At 49.5% G+C, this 22,443-nt stretch overlaps 1 protein-coding gene across 1 annotated transcript in view; it reads left to right on the top strand.

Moving 5' to 3' along the window:
- The window catches only part of LOC128728460 (uncharacterized), a 32,319-nt gene extending 12,224 nt beyond the window's left edge, over nt 1-20,095 (top strand). Inside the window, exons 2-6 of the mRNA XM_053822086.1 lie at nt 11,838-12,014; nt 12,091-12,240; nt 13,318-13,660; nt 15,694-15,903; nt 19,386-20,095. Coding sequence (XP_053678061.1) covers nt 11,838-12,014; nt 12,091-12,240; nt 13,318-13,660; nt 15,694-15,903; nt 19,386-20,095 — 1,590 coding nt within the window. The remainder of the gene's footprint in view (nt 1-11,837; nt 12,015-12,090; nt 12,241-13,317; nt 13,661-15,693; nt 15,904-19,385) is intronic.
- The last annotated feature ends 2,348 nt before the right edge of the window (nt 20,096-22,443 follow it).

Here is a 22,443-nt window from a genome sequence, read left to right as displayed (position 1 = left end):
TCGGCTTGGGCGAAGGTGAAAGGTGTCGTATGCAAATGGGTAGATTGATCGATTTGCAGTGATTTACGTTTCCATTGTTCTGCGAGGACGGAAGCATACTTGCCACGTCGGTGTTGGTGTAGTCTTTTATTGCACGACAAGGTGAGGTTCGAGAAGAATTCCCCGTACGTCTACGGCACCTGCGAGCACCTGGAGATTTGAGATTCTTTGACAAACCCGCAGGAGCTTGGGATTAATGCGATTTAAGCATCGGTTCGCATGTACCCTTCACCGCCCGTGTCGGTTGCTACCTTCCTGCTAATCAGCTCACGAGGATTAAGCGACATTTACTTCAAAGAAACTCGATTGCTACGTCCGCACGAGGGCCATTCTGCAGCGTGCTGCATGTTTTCCGCCTCTAGCGTGTTTCTTTGATTGATTTCAATCCGCAAAAACGAATCTCGCAGGATGGTAATCGCTTGCTCGGCGTTCCTAAGCATGATTAATTCCGGGAAATGGATGCTACCCTTGGCACGGGGATGTTTCTTTGTGTCACCCGTGCTGGTCGTTCGATGCCGGAGACACACTTGAAACACACGGAAAACGAACGCTCTTGAAGGAGTTGAGTGAGCCTGCTGCATGTTTGAGATGTGCCAGAATCTAGGACACCGAGCGCACAATACCGGATTTCGATTGAGCCAATAAGGTAACGCTTTATCTGCACTGTTCCGGGATCTTGGTGCCGGTTTCACGTGGCTCTCGGAAGGAGTTCACGATACACCGACTACGAATCTCGTGGAAAATCCGTTCCCCCGAGAGATCGACTGCTTGAAGATATTCACGCTCGATACACGGCCACACTAATCGGCTTTCGATTGAGCACAAAATCCGGTGGAAGGTTGTGGGATGAATGGCTATATCCGGAGATTGCATGCTCAGCAACGGCGCGTAATAGAGTCTACCCGGGGTGTTGTCAGGGTTTGCTTCACACCTTAAGGTGTCGCTAACGCGCTACACCGGGACTGTCTTTGCCTTTCACGCCCAAAATTACTGGCGATGAGCTGCAAAAGTCGACGACAAGCGACACTGAATTATTCACGAGCAAAAGGGCCGATGGTGTCGTGTGGACAGACGCTTCGGAAAGTATTGACAGTTCTTTGGGAATGGTACATCCAATTTCCCAACTCCACAAGCGAGCTTCAAGGCGCAATTGAGCCGGCTGTAATGCTTACAAACATATCGTAACGCCTACGAGCAATGTTCGATTGCTTTCGGAGTTGCCTCAGGTGCCGCAATTACTCACATCCATAAAGCAATTTCGTTCCCCGCCAAATTCCCCAGACCACGTGGTTCGACCTGTCAGTCGGCCCCGTCGAGCGTCCGTTTATAGCGGCAGATCGAGTGAAACGAGCGCGACGTTGATTATCTTCGAAATCTCGGCTTCATCGGCCGGGTGTAGTTGAGACATTCGGGACGGGTCTTGCTGGCCCGGATCATACAAATAAACACTCGCTCGTCCGGAAAAGCTCCCTTTCACGAAAACGTGCCCAGCGGAAGCCGGCGGTTTGCTGATTACTTTCGTTATGTTTGTAGAAAGCCCTCACAAATGAGCACTTGCAGGTCGTGAGGCAGAATGGTTGCTGGTCGTGCCACCCGTTTGTGAAAGTCGTGCACAAATGCACCTCGCACGGGGGGAACCGCCCGAACATTAGAATTAAAGCCCAACGGTTACCCAATGCGGTCGTATTGCGCAACTTCGCGCTACAATTAATCACCACACCGAATGGCCAATTTTCGGCGGGTGTGTGCTTGTTTTTTTTTCCTCCTTTGCCAAACGAAATTGAGCCTCGTTTGCTCAACGCCTCGATTAGTGTCCGTTCATTGAGCTTTCGGGTGGCAGTGGAGCTTTTGTGACACTACCCCAAATTAGGCACCCCATGGTGGTGGGTTGGCGATTTTTCTCCACACCGAAGTTGAGTGAAGGAGAATAAATAAAAAAAACCACGGTCATACAAAGAAAAGAGAACGCATGGAAAGCAAAAAAAACCGTTGGCGGCAAATTGTGCACCCCGTCAGGTGCCATTGTAGTGCACTCAGACCGGTTATGCAACGGTTGTGCTTCGGTGCAACCATTTCGCTCGTTTTGCCAGTGAAAGGCGTCAGTGTCCGCAACTGCTGCAGCTTCTCTAGCGAGCTCCAACAGAGCGAAAGTTGCCGTGAGATGGATGATCCTCGCCAGGCACGCTTATTCCATTAGCTCGACAGACAGGTCTTGGGGTCTTCATCTACCTCCGGCTAATCGGTCGGCCCGGATCGATATGCTTGGGTAGGCCAACCCCTTGAAAAGGCGCACCGGGTGCGTGAAACAACTGCGCAAGAGGAAAGCTAATCGGAACTAATGCTCATTTTGTTGCGAGCTTATGTAATGGAGCGCTTCCGTCGCCTTCGGTTACAGCGCGCGTGCAGAAGGGTTACGACACCTTGTTTTACGGCCGCGTTCGTTTGTGAGAGAAGATGAAACATATCACCTGTACATCCTAATAATGAATGCCACCCTCTGGGTGGGTGGTGGACCAAATTTATTCCGCCTGTGCTGTGAGTGTGTGCTGTTCACTCCACACGCCCACAGCGGCGCGTGTAATGATTGTAACCGATACTGGAGTTGGAAATTTATGAGCACCCACCTGCAATTAAACGCCCCTGGGGCGCTGCTGACGTGCTGGGTAAAAAGGCTGTGTTTGATGAATTCGGTTATCATGGATGACAGCCAACCGGAACCGGGACTGTCACGGGAGTTAGCAGCACACGCGCGCACGTTTTTCAAACTCCCCCGAGCCAGCTCAACCAGCTGTAACCCATCTGCCATCGATGAGGGAGGTTTGAAAAAGGAAACAGAAAAAAAAACGCACGCGAAAAACATTCCACAATCGGTAGCACTTCCGGTTTCTCGTCAAACCCCGCCATCAATTATCGATTTTTGGGACGATTGGTTCACCCTCGGGGCCATAAATTCTGGTTGATGAAACGAACACCAGCCCCAAGGATCAGAATCGCGCGGCTATTGCAACGCGGTGCATTGCGAATGGCGGAAAATTCCATCGCATTCCCGCCAGCAAGCTTCCGGTGATGCAAAACGGATACCCATTCACCTGTCGAGGCGTTTCCGTGGAAGGTCCTTTCATCTCCATTCCCTCCTGCAGTGATTTCGCAGTATTCTGAGCAGAGCGAAAACGCACCGTTCGCCAACAGGTAGACAGGCGCAGGAAATCACCAACACCAGCACGGGAAAAATGAAATCCTGCATCGTACAAATGGCGGGTGCGAAAGTGCGCTTTCCTTTATCCTGCCTGTCTGTTCTGTCGTGTTCCCGTTCCCCAAAAAAGGACCCCTTTCGATGACGTGTCCTGCGGCTCGTGTTTCGCTGAATTGAATTTTCGATTGTGTCAAAGGAACACCACGCTTGGGTAAACATTCATTCGTCGTGGGGAGGTTTTGAAGGAAAGCGCCCGATTGGAAAGTGGCCCATGTTTGGGCCCATTTTTTTGTTGCTTCTTCTGCGTTCTTTTCGTTGGTCCCAGAACATGCAAATCCGGGTGCCCTTTAGGGCCTAGCGAGCTCAAATAAATCTTTCTCTTCTCTCTCTCTCTCGTAACAACAAAGCAAATAGCACAGCTTTCTCTCTCTAGCGACACTGACATGACTTCACAACCGGCTCCAAGAAGCTCGAGCAAAACAATCTGCTATCGCTTTTCCGCGCCAACACATACAGTACCGGGAAAGTGGCGGAAAATATGTGAATGAATGCATAAAAAACGGCTGTATGTGTGCCCGAGTTGGTTGCGTGTAGGAGACGGAAACAAAGACCGAATCCTGCACGCTTTCGGTTGTGTTTGATGTGTGTCTTAGCTTCCGAACCTTCGAGCCCTCCGGGGAGGTGGTTTGGTTGGAAATGGAGCATTTAAAGATGATCGGTTCAATTGCATTCCTCCGTAGTCGCTGATTCGACCGAAATCGCTCTTTTCTCGAGGAATCTGCTCGTGTTGGGCGTACATTTTCGCTTTCGAGTGCGGGCACAAATGTGAACGATGAAAAAGGGGAAAAGATGCAACAAAAACCAGTGATGAAACTCGTCATGTGGTTTTTCCGAGTGCTCGTTCGGCGGGTACGTTTGCAATTTTTCCAAGTATCCTACGCGAGATTTCCATGTGTAAGCTGTAGGTTGGCATTCCTGAACGCTGTGTTTGAGCTTTAATTCATAAACCTTCGTACGTGTAAAGTGGTGTTTTGCGCATTTGATCGAATGAACATTAAACCCCAAACGGAATATTGCTCATGTGAAGCTTTTTATGAATGGTAATGACGACTCCAATTTTATATGATGCAGCGAATGTCACCTTTAAACATTTGCACTATGGCATCTACTAAAAAGTTTAATGTCATTGCTTGAAGCATTTTCAATTTTCTTACGACATTTGGCTTTGTATTACAGAGTCCCTTCTTCAACACTGGTATAATGTACCGTGTAATAACCTTTTATAAACACTTTTTATTATCAACATTACATTGTTCGTTAAGCTTCATGAAGAAAATGGATTGCAATTGATAGGAAATCAGCACATTCCGTGTACGGATGACGGAGTGAAGGTCTAAGAGATAATTTGACTACGTTTACACCCATGTCGATAAAGCACGTGGCAAATGCCACGTTTAAACATTTTCATGTTTCAAGTTTTATGACAACGCTTGAAGCTTTTTCAATTTACTTACTTCATTTGGCTCTGTAATAGAGTTCCTTCTTCAACAAATCTTGTATGTAATCTGCAGGTATAATGTACCGTGTAATAACTTATTACAGACACCTACAATATCAACATTATGTTGTTCGTTAAGCTTCACACATTTGAACAAAATGGCTTGTAATTGATAGGCAATCAGCGCTCTCCGTGTACGGGTGATGGAGTGAAGGTCCAAGCGCTAATTCGCCTAAGCTTACACCCGTGTCGACAAAGTCCGTACTGCCGCTTGCAATCACACTTCCCATTAGCCCGCTCAATGGCGCTATACACCTTCAGTCGCGCTGGTCGTCTTATTCCGCTAAATCGGAGATAAATAAAGAGAAGTGTATTTTTCTGCCGACCTTTCGGAAAACAAAACCCCACTCAACATCCCTCCGGTCGTGCTTTGATCGTCAATTACATCGCTTGCCGCCAAATAAAAGGCCCCGCTTCAGTGAGCAGGTTGACACCCACGGTGTTGCGTCAGCTCGTTTGCTCAGGTGAACAAGGGCAGCGTCTCATCTCGCCAGGGCGAACGGTCCTGGTTGTCTGATCGATGAGTCTGCCCAACCGCCGTAGCTCCGATATCTTCATTAATAGCCCTTCCAGCAAAAAGGGGCCGAGTCGGAACGTGAGCTGGGAGCCGACAGCTCGCACGCTCCCATCAATTCGAACTACTGCACTGGACGGCAGCTGGCCGTCGCCTCGCGGAAACGGTGGCGGCCTTTTTCGGCCCATTAGGTCGGCTTGATGAATCACCGAGTCGGCCCTTTTGGCCCTCTGGTGGTGCTCTCATGTAAACAAGATTAATTGGAGCTCCACTGGAGCCTGGCGTCGACCACGTGGGAGAAACGCTTCCGACCATGGCGCCGGATGATAAGCAGTATTTGGCGCGCTGGTGTGAGTCCTTTGCTTCAACAAAAGAGATAGAGAGATAGAGAGAAAGAGACTGGCGTCGGTAATGACTGTAATTACCGATGTTTGTCTTACAATCCAAAGTGCGGGCTACGAAGGTTTCACGAAAACTAAAGCGCCAAGAAGGCTTCTAATCGAGCTGTTCTTTGGGTTAGAATTCACATGGAGCCTTCGCCGAAGAGGAAGTTTCTGTGTTCGTGGTCTATGTACTCCTCCTTTCTGCTTCCGAAACACACACTTGATGGAGGTTTTCAGAGCTGGTGGAATTGTTTCCCAATTGATCTCAAATACGAACACGGGAACGTTCCTCAGGTGCTGGAAACTCCACCAAAATATATGCCCCCAAATCGAACGCCACCTGTTTCAATGTAACAGCATAAACATCCGCTTTTTAAAAGCGCCTCCGTCAGCAACAGCTGTGGCAAAGGCTGGAACAAACGTGCCCACCCAACAGCGGAAGGAAACAAAACGATATAAATTAAGATAAGCGAGGTAAATTTATGTTCCGGTGTACGTTTCCGGAATCACTTCTTGCGATTCCGGCAGCGGTGGAATAGATTGAAACAGCGAGATCCTTCGGCAAATAGGCCTGCCCACGTTCCATCAACAACGGCGTCCAAAATCGCCGGCATAATCCTCACGCCGAACGACGCATCGTCGGTTAAAGAAGCCAGCAGTTTGGCGTACATTTTGGGGCAAACTTTTCAAGCTTCTTAGCAACTGGCAACGGATGAGGGAAAAACAGCAAGGCAGGTCGGCACAGCGAGATAGACACCGGTAACCCGGGCCCGGGTGGTATGTATGCAAAATTTCTCCCACATTCGAGGGCATACATTCTCGGCTTGTGGGAGGGATTTTCTCAGAAAGTTCCGCGAAGAAGCGGAGCGAGGCCGCAAATAAAGATTCATTCGATGTGCGCCACGAGCTGCTTACCAGCTTAGCTGCGGTGCGGTCCAGGTGGAGCAAGTTGTTCGTCGGGAGCCTTGTGAACCTCTCGAAGCTAATTCCCTCCTGCCAGGACATCTCTCTCTCTCTCCAAGGACACGTGCAGAAGAAACCGTCCCCAAAACAGGGTGTGCGTACGTGGCGCAAGTAAGCGAAACCTCCAGTGGCATTAATCTTCGCTACGCGTACTATGCATCTCCACCGCGTTTGTGGCACTTCTTTTGCAGAAGTTACTTCACGCGACCACTTTTGTCGCACTCCGACCAGCGTGTGGTGTTGTGCTTGAACTAAACTGCAAAACGGCGGGCAGTTGTAGCTACTTTTGCGCTTAACTTCTCGCCCACGTCGCTCGTAAGCCGCTCGTTGGGAATTTTATGGACCGGCGGACCATCGCTGCAGTGTTGCAATGGCGATAGATTAGAAAAGTTTTAACCCCAAACCGGCCACCCCCACACAATGGGAGGGCGTGAGAATAAATAAAAGTTCAATTAACTCGCGCTGTTCGCAACCACAAAATGCGAACCGCGTACAGTGTGAATGTGAGACTTTCCGGTCGTCAGCAGTTTCTCGGTAGCTGTCAAGTGAGTCCAGTAAAACCTGACCGTGGGCTGTCAAATCGACGTGCATGAGCGCACTGCTTCTCCTCGACTAGGTTTCCAGTGAAAGGCTTCGTTCGGGATCCTTCCGGGAAATTTCCGCCTGCTTCCGGACGGTCGAATGAAAATGAGAAAAACCACCAGCTCAGTCGGCCATTTCAAAGATGATCACGGACACTTGCAAGCGTACACCGCAGTGCATCCGTTTTTCCTTCTACTTCAGCTAAAACGCGCTCTATGTTCTTTCTGTTGGGAAGCCATCGTTGCTCACAAGCCCAACACACAATCCGATCCCGAGTTCCTGTCCGCTTGACGGCAATTTCCCGTCCAGGCATGGGTCCCCTTCGGTAGGTGGGAATTTTTGGAACGAGTCTACACATTTTCCCCCCTTAAAGTCTGAGCCTTTCACGCTACCACGCCGCGGGTGTCGGGTTTTGCGGGCGCTAGGTTCAATTTTATCGCCCCGGTACGGGAAAGGCAGCATTTTATCATCCATTTCTGCCTCCGGGACGCGGCGTATGAATAAATAATCGCATGATCTCTGATAACGCCGAGGGTTTTCTGCGCCCCGGAAACCGGATGCAGCCCCCGGCGAGATGCACCCAGGGCTGGTAGTGTTCGGGATGAAGTGCGATAGGACGAAACCGGGGCTCGAGTGACACGAGCCGGGAAGTGTACGTTATTGAGTGCACTGAGCAGGTGCCAGGACGTAAAGCACGCGGGCAGCTTCATGTGGTGCAATTAATCGACGTGCATCCCTGGAGCGCTCGGGATCAGGCGGGATTTTAGAGTTATTTGGATAATAACTTCGTACCGGGAATGCATTACACCTTCGCTCATTAACCGCGCGTCAAGACGTCAAGCACGTCCGAAGTGGAGCTTAGTGCGTTTGATCTGAGCGGTCGTAGAACGTGAGCCTAACGACGCCATCGCCGGTGGTATTGCTTTTGGGGTAATTAACGACGTGATTGTGGCGTAGTTCATCCAATGCGGATCATGCTGTCAAAACCGGATCAAACGAGGCAAAGCGTCTGTTCTCGAAATTTATTTACGTAATCCGCTGCGAGAATGCTGCGTTCGGTGAAGTATCTGATGGTGTACCCCCAAACGTCGGACTTGCCGATATGACAATCACAGCGCCCACGCGGCCTAATTTAACATCGATGACAGGTCCAGCGCCCTCTGACGGGGCTATTGATGTGGAATTTTGGACCTGTTGACGAAATTGGACACCCAGCGTTAGGGTGCATTGGGGAAATGGAGAGTAATGACAGCTAACGAGAAAAGAGAGCGAATTATCGGTGTAATATTTTCCGCAAAAGTTCCCTTCTACTTTACTTCCAGCAAAAATTGCTCATTGAGTCATTGGTTTCTTCGTATCCCGTGCAGAACGAACTAGATTTCAGCAGAACTGCTCTCCATGGCGAGTCCTTGCGTTTCCCAAACTCGTCCTTTTCCCGTGCCTTTTTGCATGGTGCCGAAACAACCCGAGAGAACGAAACCACGCAATGCCCGGGCGAGGCTATAAACAATCGATTTGATTTTATGTTTACGATTCCAGCACCGTACATAGCTTCCCGAGCACCCGCTGGTCAGCCGATGGTCTGTAGTTTGAGTATATTTTTACATCGCTCGAGTTCCGCGAGGTCCAATCGGTAATAAAATAATATCCAATAAGGACCGGGCTCGGTTTGTGCTTTTGCATCGCCCTCTTTGGTATTTTGTTTCCGTTAGCTCATCCCACCGCAGTTAGCGAGGGGTGTCTTTTTGGGGTGGGGGGAGGAGAGTGGGGGGGGGGTTTATTGGAGGGCTGGTGGGCAGGACACTGACTCGCGCCGACACGGGGACTGGAGTTGATTTCACTTTTCGCACCATGGTGACTTGTTTGAGCGAGGTTCGCTTTGGTGGAGCATAAATACATAATGGCATTATCAGCGCCGGGCTCTGTCCAGTCGAAGGTTTCGGAAGGCAAGAGGAATGAGGGAAGGGCGCCGTCTAGCAGACGAAGAAGCAGAGGAAAGCGTGACGCCTGCTGTCCCATTGTGAATGGGCAAAAGACGCCCCAGATGCTAATGGGAAAGAGGAGAAAACACGAGCATTCGATCGACATTCTGTCACCGGGCACCGGGAACGGGAGAAAGAAAATAGCAACCGACAATAAATGTCCTGTTCGGGACGGGTAATTGCCTATCCTCGGTCAGACCGTGTGAGGAGGTGACCGGATGTTGGGGAAAAATATTTATTGGTTAATTTTAGCTGTTAGCTCAATAAAACTACAATATTGGACCTGGAGGCCGTGCTTTTTTTTCTTTCCTCTCGAGCAGGCCGTGGTTTTGCCATCCGCAGCCGATAGACCGATGCAGATGCAATCGATGTTATAGCCGCGTTGTATCGTCGTTCTTTTGTTCGTTTGCTATTGCGTTGTGGTTGTTTGGGAAAACGTCCCACGGGTTGTGGATGAAAGCACATTCGACTGAACAGCCAGGAGTGTGGACTTTTTTTTGGACGCATTCCCTAACAAAAAAGAAGGAAATACTCACACAGGCGTCCTTCAACGCCGATGACACCGGAGACGGCAATTGAACCAGCCTCGAAGGGAGAGCGAGGAGCGCAATAAAAAATCAATCTGCCTCGCAATCGCGTTTACGAGCGATTTCCCAGGCAACACCTGGCCATCAGGTCGAGGGCGTTTGGTTCCGGAAATTCCCAGACGAGCTGAATTTACATCTGCAACGTCTGAACGGAGGAGAACGGGTTGTGTTCAGCGCAATTCAAACCGTACAACCGTGCATCTCCGGAAGGACACGTTCCGAGAGGGTAATGGCGCTCTGAAGCTGTATCGCTTACCTCTATCGTCTTTGCGCCATCTAGCGGCTCGATCGGGAAGCATCAGCACCGTTGCGCTGGAGAGGAAATGTCTTTTTACGCTATTTCCCGATGGAAGCAGTTGCAAAATGGCTTTCCCGGGCAAGGTCTGCCAGCTGGGACACCGCCGCATACATCGATTAGGCGAAGAAAGAGCAACAAACAGGCAGTACACACGAAAAAAAAAAAAAAACCAAGGGAAAACACTCTCACATGCGCTTATAAATCATGGCGTGCATCGTTCCGCGGGCATTTCTGGTCGGTATATGCAGGAACGGTTATTTAGGATTTGTAGCGAGCCATTGAGCACGTCCCGGTGCTTCGATTTATCTGCCGAATGAGACGATTGGGCGGTTTGCCAGGCGATGAATGTGCTCGTGGGCGAGCTCGAAAAGAATGCTCCATGTGGTGGCCCAAAATGCCAGCCCATAATGCACCCGTGCCAGAAATAATGCCCTCTACATCAGCATGGACCACAAAACCGTGCAAATATGCGCCCGGTGCTCGTAATGAGCGACAATAATTGGTTGCATTACCGGCGGCCTGGAATGCGCACCATTTGCCGGGAATATGCGAATTTTGGGGTGGGAGTTTGTGGTCAAAATTTGGAAGGATCCCGCTCCCGGATATTCAATTAACAATTCATCCCTGCTGGAACCCGTCCTGCACACTGGCGAGGAATTTAATTACATCTGCTGAATCACCGAAAGTTCAACCGGAACGTACCGTGCCGATGCCAACGATGACCGCAGGGCACCCTTAGTCCTTAGGTGCAAGGCAAAAAGCGCACCGCTCTTGCGTGGGGTGCGGATCTTGCAGCAAACCCCTCGAGGACGCCCTCATACGCCAGGTGCGCTCCTGTTTGTTCTGCTGCGTCTAATCGGAACACTCCCACTCGTGGGGACGCCCGAAGCACGGCAATCGAAATAATTAAATTTCAATTAAACTTTGACAACTTTGAACTTCGAGGGCTTTGTCGGTCCCCGAACAAAGCCTCACGGTGGGTGCTCGTGGCTGTCGTGTACTGATTTGTAATCAAGGGCCACAACCCGTGCTCGGAAGCCCACCACAAGAGCGAAACACAAACAATGAACACACCCATCGATTTCGCCCCACTGCTGCTACTGCTGCTGGTGTCGAAGTTCACCCGTGCGATTGGGCTTTGTGGTCGGTGGTTGGTCCTCAACAACGCGCTCGTGGTGCGACCACTTACTAATGGTCTCACGCCTGGTCGGTGTGAGATATGGTGTTGATCCAGGCACTGTTCGCGACTACCTCCCGAACAAGACAACGCTAATGAGAAGGCAACACGAAAAGGCCAACACCGCCTAGCAATTAGTCCCACTTTCGCCTGGTCCGGTCTAGGTGCCGCTGTGAACAAAACGTCAGGAGTTCCGATTTCCACGCGATGGTACCCAACTGACAACTGAGCAGTGTGTTTTTGGTTGGGCGCTTGGGTTTTTTGTTTTGCTTGAGTCTCTTCGGCAACAGAGCAAAAGTCACCAACTTGTGGCTGCTTCCATTGCTATAGCAAGAACGGGGGCGCAAAACAAACGCCATTGTTTTCGCGTCACCTCTTAGTTCGTGTTTATCTGATTTCTGAACAACTCGGCTGCGCTCGTTAATGTCATTAACTCGAGTATCAATTAAAAATGCGACAGCACGCCACAACCGGTGGCAGCTGGTTGGAAATGGGAAAATGTTAACGCTCTCACCAGGTCACCACTCATGCCTTCGTTTATCTTCTGTTCTCTCGCTTCAGATCGCCCTGTTGATTGCCGTCCTGGTGCCGTTGGCGGCACACGCCAAACCCGCCACATCCAGCCTAGATCCAACCGATCTCGCTGAGGTCGACCTGGTGGAGGACGTTTCGCGCATCAAACGCTCCGGTCTCGGCTCTGGCAGTGGTTCGTTCGATCTCCTCTCGGGATTGAAGAAGGTAAGTAGAGGGCGCCACTTTACCCGCGCAACCCAAAACCTTGACCCTGACGTTACTGACCAACTTCTCGCTTCAGACGCTGCTGTCAGGCATTGGTTCTGCTTCGGCGTCACTCGTCGCAGGCAGCAGCAGTTCATCGCTCGGCTCTGGTTCGGGACACAGCAGCAGTGGAAGCAGCAGCAGCTCAGGCTACGGTTCGTCCGGACATTCCTACGATAAGCCGCACGTAAGTTCGCCGGGCGCGAGGCGTGAAATTGCGAAGGGATCAAAGTGGGATTGTCAGTCACTCCATCCATCCATCATCGTGCGGTGATTGCCTGGGAGCACCGAGCGAAGACGTGCCTCCTTTTGGTTGTCAAACAGAAACAGCCGCACCCTCGTGTGGAAGCGAACTGTAAATACCATGACCACGTTCCATGATTGGTGCTCAATTATAACCACGCTTCAACCACAATCACATCGCCAACGTGGGGCCTTTGCCTTTGTGAGCTTTTTCCACCTGTTAGAAAGAAGTGCTCCAAACGGCAGTAAAACGTGAATGGCAATCGCTCGCGAGGGTGAAGGGAAACACATAAATTAGTTACGATTATCATCACCCCGTGAAATATGACACTTACGTCTAAGGTACACCGGGAACGCGCTTGACCAGCAAACAGCTACTGAGCTAGGGCGAATGTTCATCGACCCACCGGCCGGAAGTCGCCTGCTTGCTGGCTAATCGCTCAGTCAGCCGGCTACAACCGAAAAAGTCGACCTAATTTACTGCACGCGAGCACAATAACCTGGGGCGGCAGAATTCATCGAAACACCCGCGCGTTTTCTCGCGTTCCAATTTGCGTTTTATTATCAGTTGCGGGTATGTCAGCTGGAATGGTTTCGCGGCAATAAAAATAGAAACCCCTCGCCATGGCAGGTTGCTTGGATGTCGCTCAAGCGCGATAGACGTCTAGGGATGGCAGCTTTAGATACCTATTCCGGGAATCGATTTCGAGGCAATCCCTCAAATCGGTGCGATATAGGCACTCAGGGATTGGCGTGGGTGTGTTTAATTTACTGATCTCAGTCTTTGGGACGTGAAATACGTTGAAGTTCTCAGAATTCACAGTCATCTGGAGGGGGTGTTTGCTTTCACGGCCATCTTCGTGGATCCACGAGGGTGTGAGCTTTCCATTTTGTTTACTTTATTTTCCATAGCAGGCTTAATCGTACTGGTGTTGTATGAGAGAGAAACACACCCTCAATGGAGCCGTCATTTAAATCAAGTTCCAGACATCCTAAAGCCTTATTCTTTTCTCTATTTCAGGAGGACACGCACTTCGATGGCTGGTCACTGAAGAAATCCATCCTCAACACGCTGTTCCAGGCCGTAAAAGCGATCACGGGAGGTGTAACTGCGATCAAGGGTCAACTGATCAAGGGCTCCGGATACCTGGTGAGCGGTGCTGGCAAACTGATCGCATCCGGTGGTGATGCCGTCACGGGAGTTGGCAAAAAGATCGCCCAATCGGCTCATCTCATCCCACCGAAACACGCCTCGCATCCATTCGCCAAACTGAGCGGTATCCTGTCATCCTCATCTTCCGGTCTGTCCGGTTCATCCTCGTCTTCGTCCTCAGGTCACCATCATGGCGACGCATCCGGTGAAAGTAAGTCTCCATCGGTCGTCGGGGAACAAAAGCACAATCCCGCGACGACGTCAAATTGCACGTAAAATCGGCCGCCTGAGGCGTTCCAACGCCGGGATGGGCCATATTTTATGCCTACGCGAGCACCCAAGGAGCCACTAGCTTCGCGTCATTGCTCATCCGACCGTTTGCTGCTATCTGCTCTATCTATCGCGTTTCCGGTTGGCTGCTTCCGGCGCGGAACGCTGACGAGTTTGTGTTTGTTTGGTTTTTTTTTCGGGCAACCTACTTGTCTTAGACTGCGGTATCCTTCAGCGTCTGGTGCTTTATGGTTCCGCTTTACGCCACGCGTCAAGCCACGCGTTTGAACAATGTCCCGCCAGTCGTCCTGACGACTGCAAGAGCTTTGTTTGCGGCCAAGACTCGCGGCTGGGGATAAATTTCCATCAAACTACGCTCTCAAGCGAATTGGAAGGTGATTTTTTTACGTCCCTTTTTGACGCAACTAACCTCACTTTCTCGCTCTCGTTATCGTCTGCGCCCTCGTTGCCCCGTTATAGCGCGCCGTTAACGTCAGCTCGCGCCAGGTTTCTTGTGAGCCGCAGAGTGGCGAACGTGGCGTTAATTAATTAGCTAATTAATTGGAAGCTGGATGCTGAAGCTCAAGAGGATGGCACGCCGCGGGAGTCCTAGCGCCGTTTGGCGTGGTTGGATTCCGATCAATCATTGCAGCCTCGCTCGAAAGCTCCATCAGGGATTTCCGGCAAAAGTGGAGAATGAGAATAAACAGTACTGAAAAAAAAAATATATATATATATGCGCATACCGTGGCAAATCCAATCTATTCCGTAAACGACATTCCGTTTCGATGGTTCACAATTTTCAATGACGACTGAAAGCCTCAAACACACACACACACACACGCAGTGACACATTCGTGGGCAGGGAAATGGAAAACAGCAGCAGGCGGTGGTGGCTGAACCGGAACACAAATAAAACCGATTTTCCGACCAACCCCTCGTTCGGCGAGCCGATGCAAAACATCACGTCAGGATTTGAGGCGCTGAAGGAGAAAACTCCCAAGACACCGACGAACGCGGCCATTTCCCGGACTCCTCGATGATTTTCCCGCCCCAAAAACTCCCACCGGGTGGAATCGGGTGATGATGGCGATATTTCCCGGGCTTCCGATATTTGGTTGCCTCTTTTTTCCTGGTCTCGAGGGAGAGCAGATTGGAAGCCGCGCTGGGAAAACTGTCGCTATGAGAGAGTGAGAGAGAGAGAGAGCGGGTCAGAGCGTGACAAGGCACAAGAAGAAGAAAAAACCATGAAAGAAGCGCCGAAAAAAGCTACCAGGATGTATCAAACTAGCGGACGGCAAACATGGTGCGCTTGATTTCCTGCTTCCGGTGCCGGTTGTGTGTTTGTTTTTCCGGCACCCGGGTGTTTGAGTCGCCACCGGAGCCGACTACCGAACCGCAAGCGAGCGGATCAAGATAAATGGGTGCCAGCTGTGTGGAAAAGTGGAGCGTAATGCGGGTCACGGGTGCCCTTTTTGGGGCACCGCACGATTTTTCCACCCACCGATGGCGTGCTACTAATCTGTTGCGTCCGGAAAATCTGATTGCCCGTTGAGCGAGTTGGAAAATTTTCGATTAAATCTTCGATCGTAAATTATGTGGCGAGTGTTTTTCGTTTCAATTGCGCCACAAATGTGTGCCCGGGGCCGGACATCGGCATCGGTAGGGTTAGGCAGATAAGCAGAAATCGATTGATTTCGAGCACTTGAATTTTGTGCCAGCTGGGTGGTGTGTTGGAAAAAGGGACACATGGAAAAAGGGGGGGTTTAAAGGCGATTCAAGATGGTCAAAAGGACAAAGCTTCACCGAGAGGACAGCACTGGTTGTTAGAGAGTGAAGCAAAATTTCCATCCTGCCGCAAAAGACGTCCTTGCTATGAACTACTGCAGCGGCTCCAGACGTAGGCTCCTATTATGCTGGCTCTAATCCTATCCGGTTTTCTTTCCACATTTTCATCGTTTCGCATGTTACTAGGCTTCACCAGCTACGAAGGACCGACCAGCTACGGACATGATTCCTCCCACGGCAGCCTGAGCGGTCCATCCGGGCCCTCGTACATCCCACCCTCGAAGAGCTCGCACAAGTCACCCTCACTCAACTCATACGGTTCCGATCATGACGACCACCATCACCATCACGGTGGTAGCTACGTTTCTTCCGGCAAGTACGGCCACTCGTCTGACGGTAAGTATCTGCAGCTCGCGTCCTGTTGAGAGAGAGAGCGAAAAAGCAGCACAAAACGGATGCAAACCCGCCCGGAAAAACCGGGCGGGTGATGTTTTTTGGCTGCTTAAAAGATGAAAAACCAGTACATTCGACCGACAAGCCGACAGTACCTGGAATGACACTGACGACTTATGACTGCGTGCCGAAAGGATGCGTGCTTCGATGACGATTGAGGTCGGTATCGAGGCGGGAAAAAGAAACCAAGTGCATCAGAGGATTTTCATTCGCGAAACAAAAGCGAAACGCACCCTGAGCGTAGGCGTGGAGTTAAGGGCAGCATAATGGCATTTGCGAAGGGACTGGCCATTATTTACGCATCATTTACCGTGGCGTTGTTTGTCGCCCGCCCGGTGAAAGTGGGCGGATGGGAAAGATGTATTAATGTCGCGTACATTTGCTGCCAATCGTGGTGTGGGTGGAGTGAAAATATGCCTTCAGCCCAACCGATCGGGCGCGGAGTGCAACAATGCAGAAAACTGCATCGCAAACCGCATAACTCACCGTGGTTGTGTGAGTGTGTGTTTATGTGTGGGAAAAAGCTCTTGGTGTCTCGCTTTTACTTTGTCGTAGGTTTGCTTTTTTTTTTTGCTTTATCCACCACCCTCCCCACGGAAGGATGCGCCACGCCTGGGTGTTTTAATTCGTGTGGTGCCAAATGGTACCGCGCAATTGAAAATGGGTCGGTTTTATTCCATCGAGTAGCTGGTTGGGGGCTACCAGTGCGTTTGGGGTGGGTTTGTTAATGGGTGAGACATTAAAATTGGTCTCGTTTTGCGTATTCAATTGTCCTGCTTCGATGCGAATGGAAAACCTCGCGATTCTATGGGCAAAAACAAGTGTTTTGGTAACTTTACCCCAAGATTTCACCCGTTGCTGTACTGGGAAAAAGAGAGAGTGAGCAATTTTTTCACACTTTGTCACTTTAAAATTAAGTGAGCAAATGAAACTGACATAAATAGAAATCATTATTAATACCCTTGGTGCATGAATTGATATATTTCTATTACTAGAAGATTCGAATGAACTTTTTTTATTTGTTCAACCTACTTTTGTAGTTTGTTTGCTAATGAATTTATTTTAATCCGGTATTCAAAGAAAATTCTTGCCTTGTGACAGTTAATCTTAAGCATGTTTTTTGTAAAGCAAAACCTTGCGAAATGAATTTGAGCCTTTTTTTTCCTAAAAGTTGCTCAATGTTTTGTTTCTTGGAAAACGAATATACTGCACTACATCAGCCCAGTGTGCGGAGTAAAACAGAGACATTAACAGAATCGTTTTCGCACCGACAGTGGCATCGACACGAAGCGTAGGGGAAACCACATAGCACACAAATTAAACCGAGAGCATATCGATTTGGCTTAAAAACTACATCGAATGCCATTCCCTGGTGGGGAAAGGATATATTTTTAGCTTCATTTTTATCGTTTGTATGGCCCGCAGCAAACGCAAGGAAAGTAAGGCCTACTGGTGGAAGGTAAATGATAAAAAAAAACCAATCAACCACTGCACCGCATACCAATTTGTGCAATCATTTTGCTGGTCTCGTTACCGAGCTCTAAATATTGTTCGATGCTTCTAATGTCATTATGCTCGTTTGGAACCACACGCAACATCGCCACTGTCAACAGTGTCCACACAAAAATATCTATTTCGCAAAAGCTAATTTCGCGATGCGTGATTGAATTCGCTGAAAGCGAACCAAGCGGTAGCTAATTTAGGGTGATTTTTATTTTCCACTCCCTCGTGCGTGTGTGTGCCCGATTGAGTATGTCCCTAGCCTGTGATGCCTGCGAGCTAGCGGCTGAGTAAATTATTAATTTAAGCCCACCATACCTCTTTCCAGGAAATAAGCAACCGGGTGCAAGGACACGGGAGCCCGCTGGCCTAATCGGAATTTGATGAGGCGAACGCGCTCGACCGACAAATCGAGTCAACAGTTATGAAACTAGCACTCGTTAAACACTATTAAACAGCGGTGACGACCCAACCGTAGCCACCGAGCGGTGGTTTGCATCGCGTTTCGATACCCTCCGGCAGGATGGCAGTGCCATCGACCCTGGTCGGATAATTGAATCTACTGCACGCTGGTGTGGCCGATTTCGGTTACGATTTTGCATATCGCCGTCGGTAACCGATGCACACGGGAATGGGATCGATGTTTACCAGGGTTGCTGCTGTTAGAACAAACAGCTCGGCAGCTCGGTGTGGTGCCGATACACCCGTTTTCTACCAGGACCCAGCTACCCGACACCGGTCCGGTCGGGTTCTGCACCAATTATTCGGTCGTTCGCGGGATGGCATCACCGTTTTCGTCTACGTTCGGAAATGGTATCGAATAGCGGGTGCGCTTTTCCACAGGAACGTGAACATTTCATTCCTCACGGAGAACATAATACTCCCGAAGGAAAAGGATCGGTTGAGGAAGAGGACAACACGTCTTAAAGAGCGCTTAATCAACTGTGTTTGCTGGTTTCAAACTTCAAACTGAATCCCGCTCGAGTGCTGCTCGCCCGTCTGCATCGCTCAACAAGCGCATGTAAACGCACGCTTAGATATATTTGCTCAGTTGTCCGCTTTTCTGTGAATCGTTTAGCAACTGTTTCGCTTTCGATTTGTGCTTAGCTTTTGGGCCGAGACAGACCGTTGAATAAGGCACGGAGAAGGCGCATAATACCCGTGTAGGGGAAGAGACGTATAATTTAAATGATTACATCCTTCGGCTTCAAACTCGGCAGACTGGCTTGATGTCGACACGTTGCGTTCGACGGTGATCGATGTCAGGTCGGGTGGGTTGAACTATCCGTTTGCCGTTCACGGTTGGGGGACACTATAACACCTCCTGATGCCGGTACTAGAACCAACAGATGTGGGACCAAGAGGTAATCGAGTATTAATTACTCGCGTGATTCGGATCATCGATCAATAACCTCCGGCAACTTGGTGTTCTGATTTGATGCTTATCTCAGGATTCAGCACGGAATGTTAGTGCATGATTTTTTGTGTTTTAGTTCCTGCTGTGTTCTCAGAGTAGTTCTTCGGAGGGATACTCAATCGGTTGGTAAAGCACCCTTCGTTCCGTTGTGGGTTTTATTCCCTTTTTCGGGTGGATTGAAATAACGACATAGAATTTGGAATAACCTCAATGTGGTCCCCTCAGTAGTATTGATGTTCCGCAAAATTAATTTCACACAGTGTTCAGCTTCGGACGGAAGTGAGGTTGATAAGGGAATACGTTGGTAGTTCAGTTTCGAAATTGACATCGGTTCTACACCCACCTGTTGCGTTGCGTAATAAGAGTGGAGTTTGTTCACCGTCACACTATGGAGGTAACATAGCGAGGTCTCTAAACAGGGAGTCCTTCAGCGAGTCCGCGCACATAGCAAGGGTTTAAAAACTGCTCTAACCACATCCACGTCTTCGTCCACTGTTGTCCCCCACAGTATCGCAGCACCAGCAACACTACCCGACGGCGTACAGCAAAGGTCACTCTAACGTCGTCGAGGCGTCAGACGTACTGCGACAAATACTGAACCAGAACATCCCCCACCAGACAACTGACCATGGCTACCCGAAGAAGGTCATCGCACAGTACGAGATTCCGTCTGACTCAAATCCACCACCATTCAAGCCAATCAAGACCGGGTATCTACCACCTGCACTGTACGGTTTGCCTGCTGGCCCGATCGACTCGGTGACACACTCGCACTCAATCACGACCTCATTCGGGGCAGCTGGCTTCCCAAAGTTACACCAGACAGTCGTAGAGAGTGAACCGGGGCTACCCAGCTCGTACGACATCTACCGCTCTATGAGCCTCAAACACACAGGACCCCGACCTGGCAAGTCTTCCAGCGAGTGGGCAGACCATGAAGTCGGCCATAGTGCCAGTGGGGTGTCGTACGAACTACTGCCACCGAAGACATCCTCTGGTGAGCTCGTGCACGAACAACAGCTGCATGATCTTGCGAAGCACCTTGGCGGTGGGATTGAGGTTCAGAAGTCACTCACGTACGAGATCGCCGACCCATCGACTGCCGGATCACGCCTCCATCAGAAGCGACGCTCCGATGAGGCGACGCAGACGACGAACGATGACAAGCATGACGACAATGGCGACGCAGCTTCCCAGCCGCAGAGCACCAACACGTAGACCGCATGACGTAAAGGGCTACTACCGAGTACTACCACGAACTACGACCCTTCTCCCTTAGAGACGACTCGCACACAATCCCGCACACACACACCCACACACATACACACACGTGCGAGCGTTCGCCTTCCGGCAGGATGTGGAGGATCCTTGCGCGGATAAGCCAGCATTCAAACTTAGTCACGTTCTCTAGCATCTAGACATACTTAGGACCGATAGGAGCAGTAGTATACGCGTGCGTGTGTGTTTGTGTGTGCAAGCTGTGTCTGTGTTTGTGTTTGTGCGTGTGTATGTACCTTTCAGCTTGTGCGCAAGCGATCGATCGTCGATACTCAGGTAAATCGCTTCTGCGCCAGTGAAACGCAACCTGCGACATCTGACACAGGACACCGAGACCTGTCCCATTCTCTTTCGGTCTGACTTATTAACACGCAACCAAGCTCACCCAAATCGATCACAACCAACACCACGCCACCGGATTCTACCGACACTCTGTTCCTAGACCAGCTTCTGGGAAGTGAACAAACCGCTCTTGGTCCTTTCGAACTCGAAGCCTTGCGTGTGGTTTGGTTCTAACGATGTTCTATTTCATCCTGTCACTTCCAGATTCCGACTACAGCAAGATCGTTGTTGGCTAAGCAAACCCCCTAGCAGTGCTCGTGACGGTGGAGATCCGTAACCTCAACCATCATCTTCGATCACTTCTCTGCCACATCTTCATCATCTGACCTGTTTAACTTCATCGTGCTAATACTCAAACATCGACTGCTGACGGCGTTTTCCTGATGCTTTCCGTCCCGTGTGTACGTGGCCGTATGCGCGTGGATGTGCGTGTGTATCAGCTCCTCACTCGTCGTCCCCCTTTCCATCCTCCGCCGGTATCTTTTCCACTTCATCCACCAACTGGTTGAGACGATTTCAAAACACCCCGCCTGACCGACAACGAGGAACGGCAAACGTATTAAGGACGGTATTTTTCTCGCGTGAGGAAAAACCGGGTGCTACGCTACGGGTAGCGCGTGCAGAATGGCGCCGAATATTACTAGCTGTAATGTGTACCGTGTAAGATTTTATCCGTTAATTTCATGGTTAGAGGGTCCGAGGGTGTCCCATCGGACGGTGGGGCACCCGTGTACTATCGTATTTATTCGCCCCAGCTCCGTCACAATCGTGGCGTGCCGGCGAGAGCAATAAAGTATTCGACTATTTTGTAATCATTCAATCAATCCGACTGTGTTTTTTCTGTTATTTTTGCTGCTCGTTGCTTGTCAGTATATTGAGAAACTGGGAATTATGGAGCTGCTATAACAGCCAGCACAGGAAACGAACCAAAATGGCATCATGCGAGAGGATCGCTATATTACGCTCACTTTACAAAGGATAAACGAAGTTCCCTGTTTGGGTCTTGGGTAAAAACGTAGAAAATCTTGTGCAGACATGGCTGGGCATGTCGACTGGCAAAGTAATAAATCAAAAAACATGGGTCAGAATCCTATGCAAGCTTGAACCTTTACGAAAAGCTCTAAGCAGCTTTTATTGTGATAGTAGAGTGTATGAAACATGGTGTTTGTCACTCGAAGCATTTCGAATACAAGACAGCTTCGAGTTTAGTTCGAATAAATCCCGAAAGAGAGATATGTATGTTAACTCACAAACATAAAGTACAATCGGGTTAATAAAATTATTACAACTGGCCTCGAAACAATTTGCGCTTTTGCCTCGTGTGGTTGCTCGTGCGTGTGGAAAGCTCGTGTGGTTGTAGTGATGAAAAAAATCAAAGGATAACAACAATTCATCAACGTTCTTCAATAACAGTGCAACAGTTTGTTGTATAACAAAGCCATCCATCAATTGCATCCAGCATCAAACCAGCCGAAGCCATTAATTGTTGATTAAAAAGAAGTCAATTGTACTACAGATAGCAATGTGAGTCAACAGATAGCAATGTGAGCAAAGTGAATGGCACAAAGAGTATGCGCAAACCTAATGAAGCAGTTGGAGTTGCATTTGAGAGAAACAACGAGTTTGTAAAGCGAGGGTATAGCCTCATAGATGATTCACGACACTATTTTTACAGACATCTTTATATTTAAACACTTCCTAGTGGCTGTTAACCCATAGTCATCTTCCACAATTTGAAATAAAAAAGGGTGCTAATTCCGGATAGATGAGTGAAAACCTCTCATAAGGCTAGTGGTTATGAGTCACCTATAATTTTAAAGCTTTAGCCGCTAAACCGTTTTTTTGTGGATGATGAGTTCATCGGAGTGAGATAATGTTTTTTACTGCACCAGAGGCAATCAGCGGACATTGTTTTGGTTATTGTCATGGATAGCATCCTGGTACAT

The sequence above is a fragment of the Anopheles nili genome, chromosome X (assembly GCF_943737925.1).
Source record: "Anopheles nili chromosome X, idAnoNiliSN_F5_01, whole genome shotgun sequence".
Taxonomy (NCBI): Eukaryota; Metazoa; Arthropoda; class Insecta; order Diptera; family Culicidae; genus Anopheles; species Anopheles nili.
The sequence above is the reverse complement of the archived record's forward strand: the minus strand, read 5'-3'. Positions and strand labels throughout refer to the sequence as shown.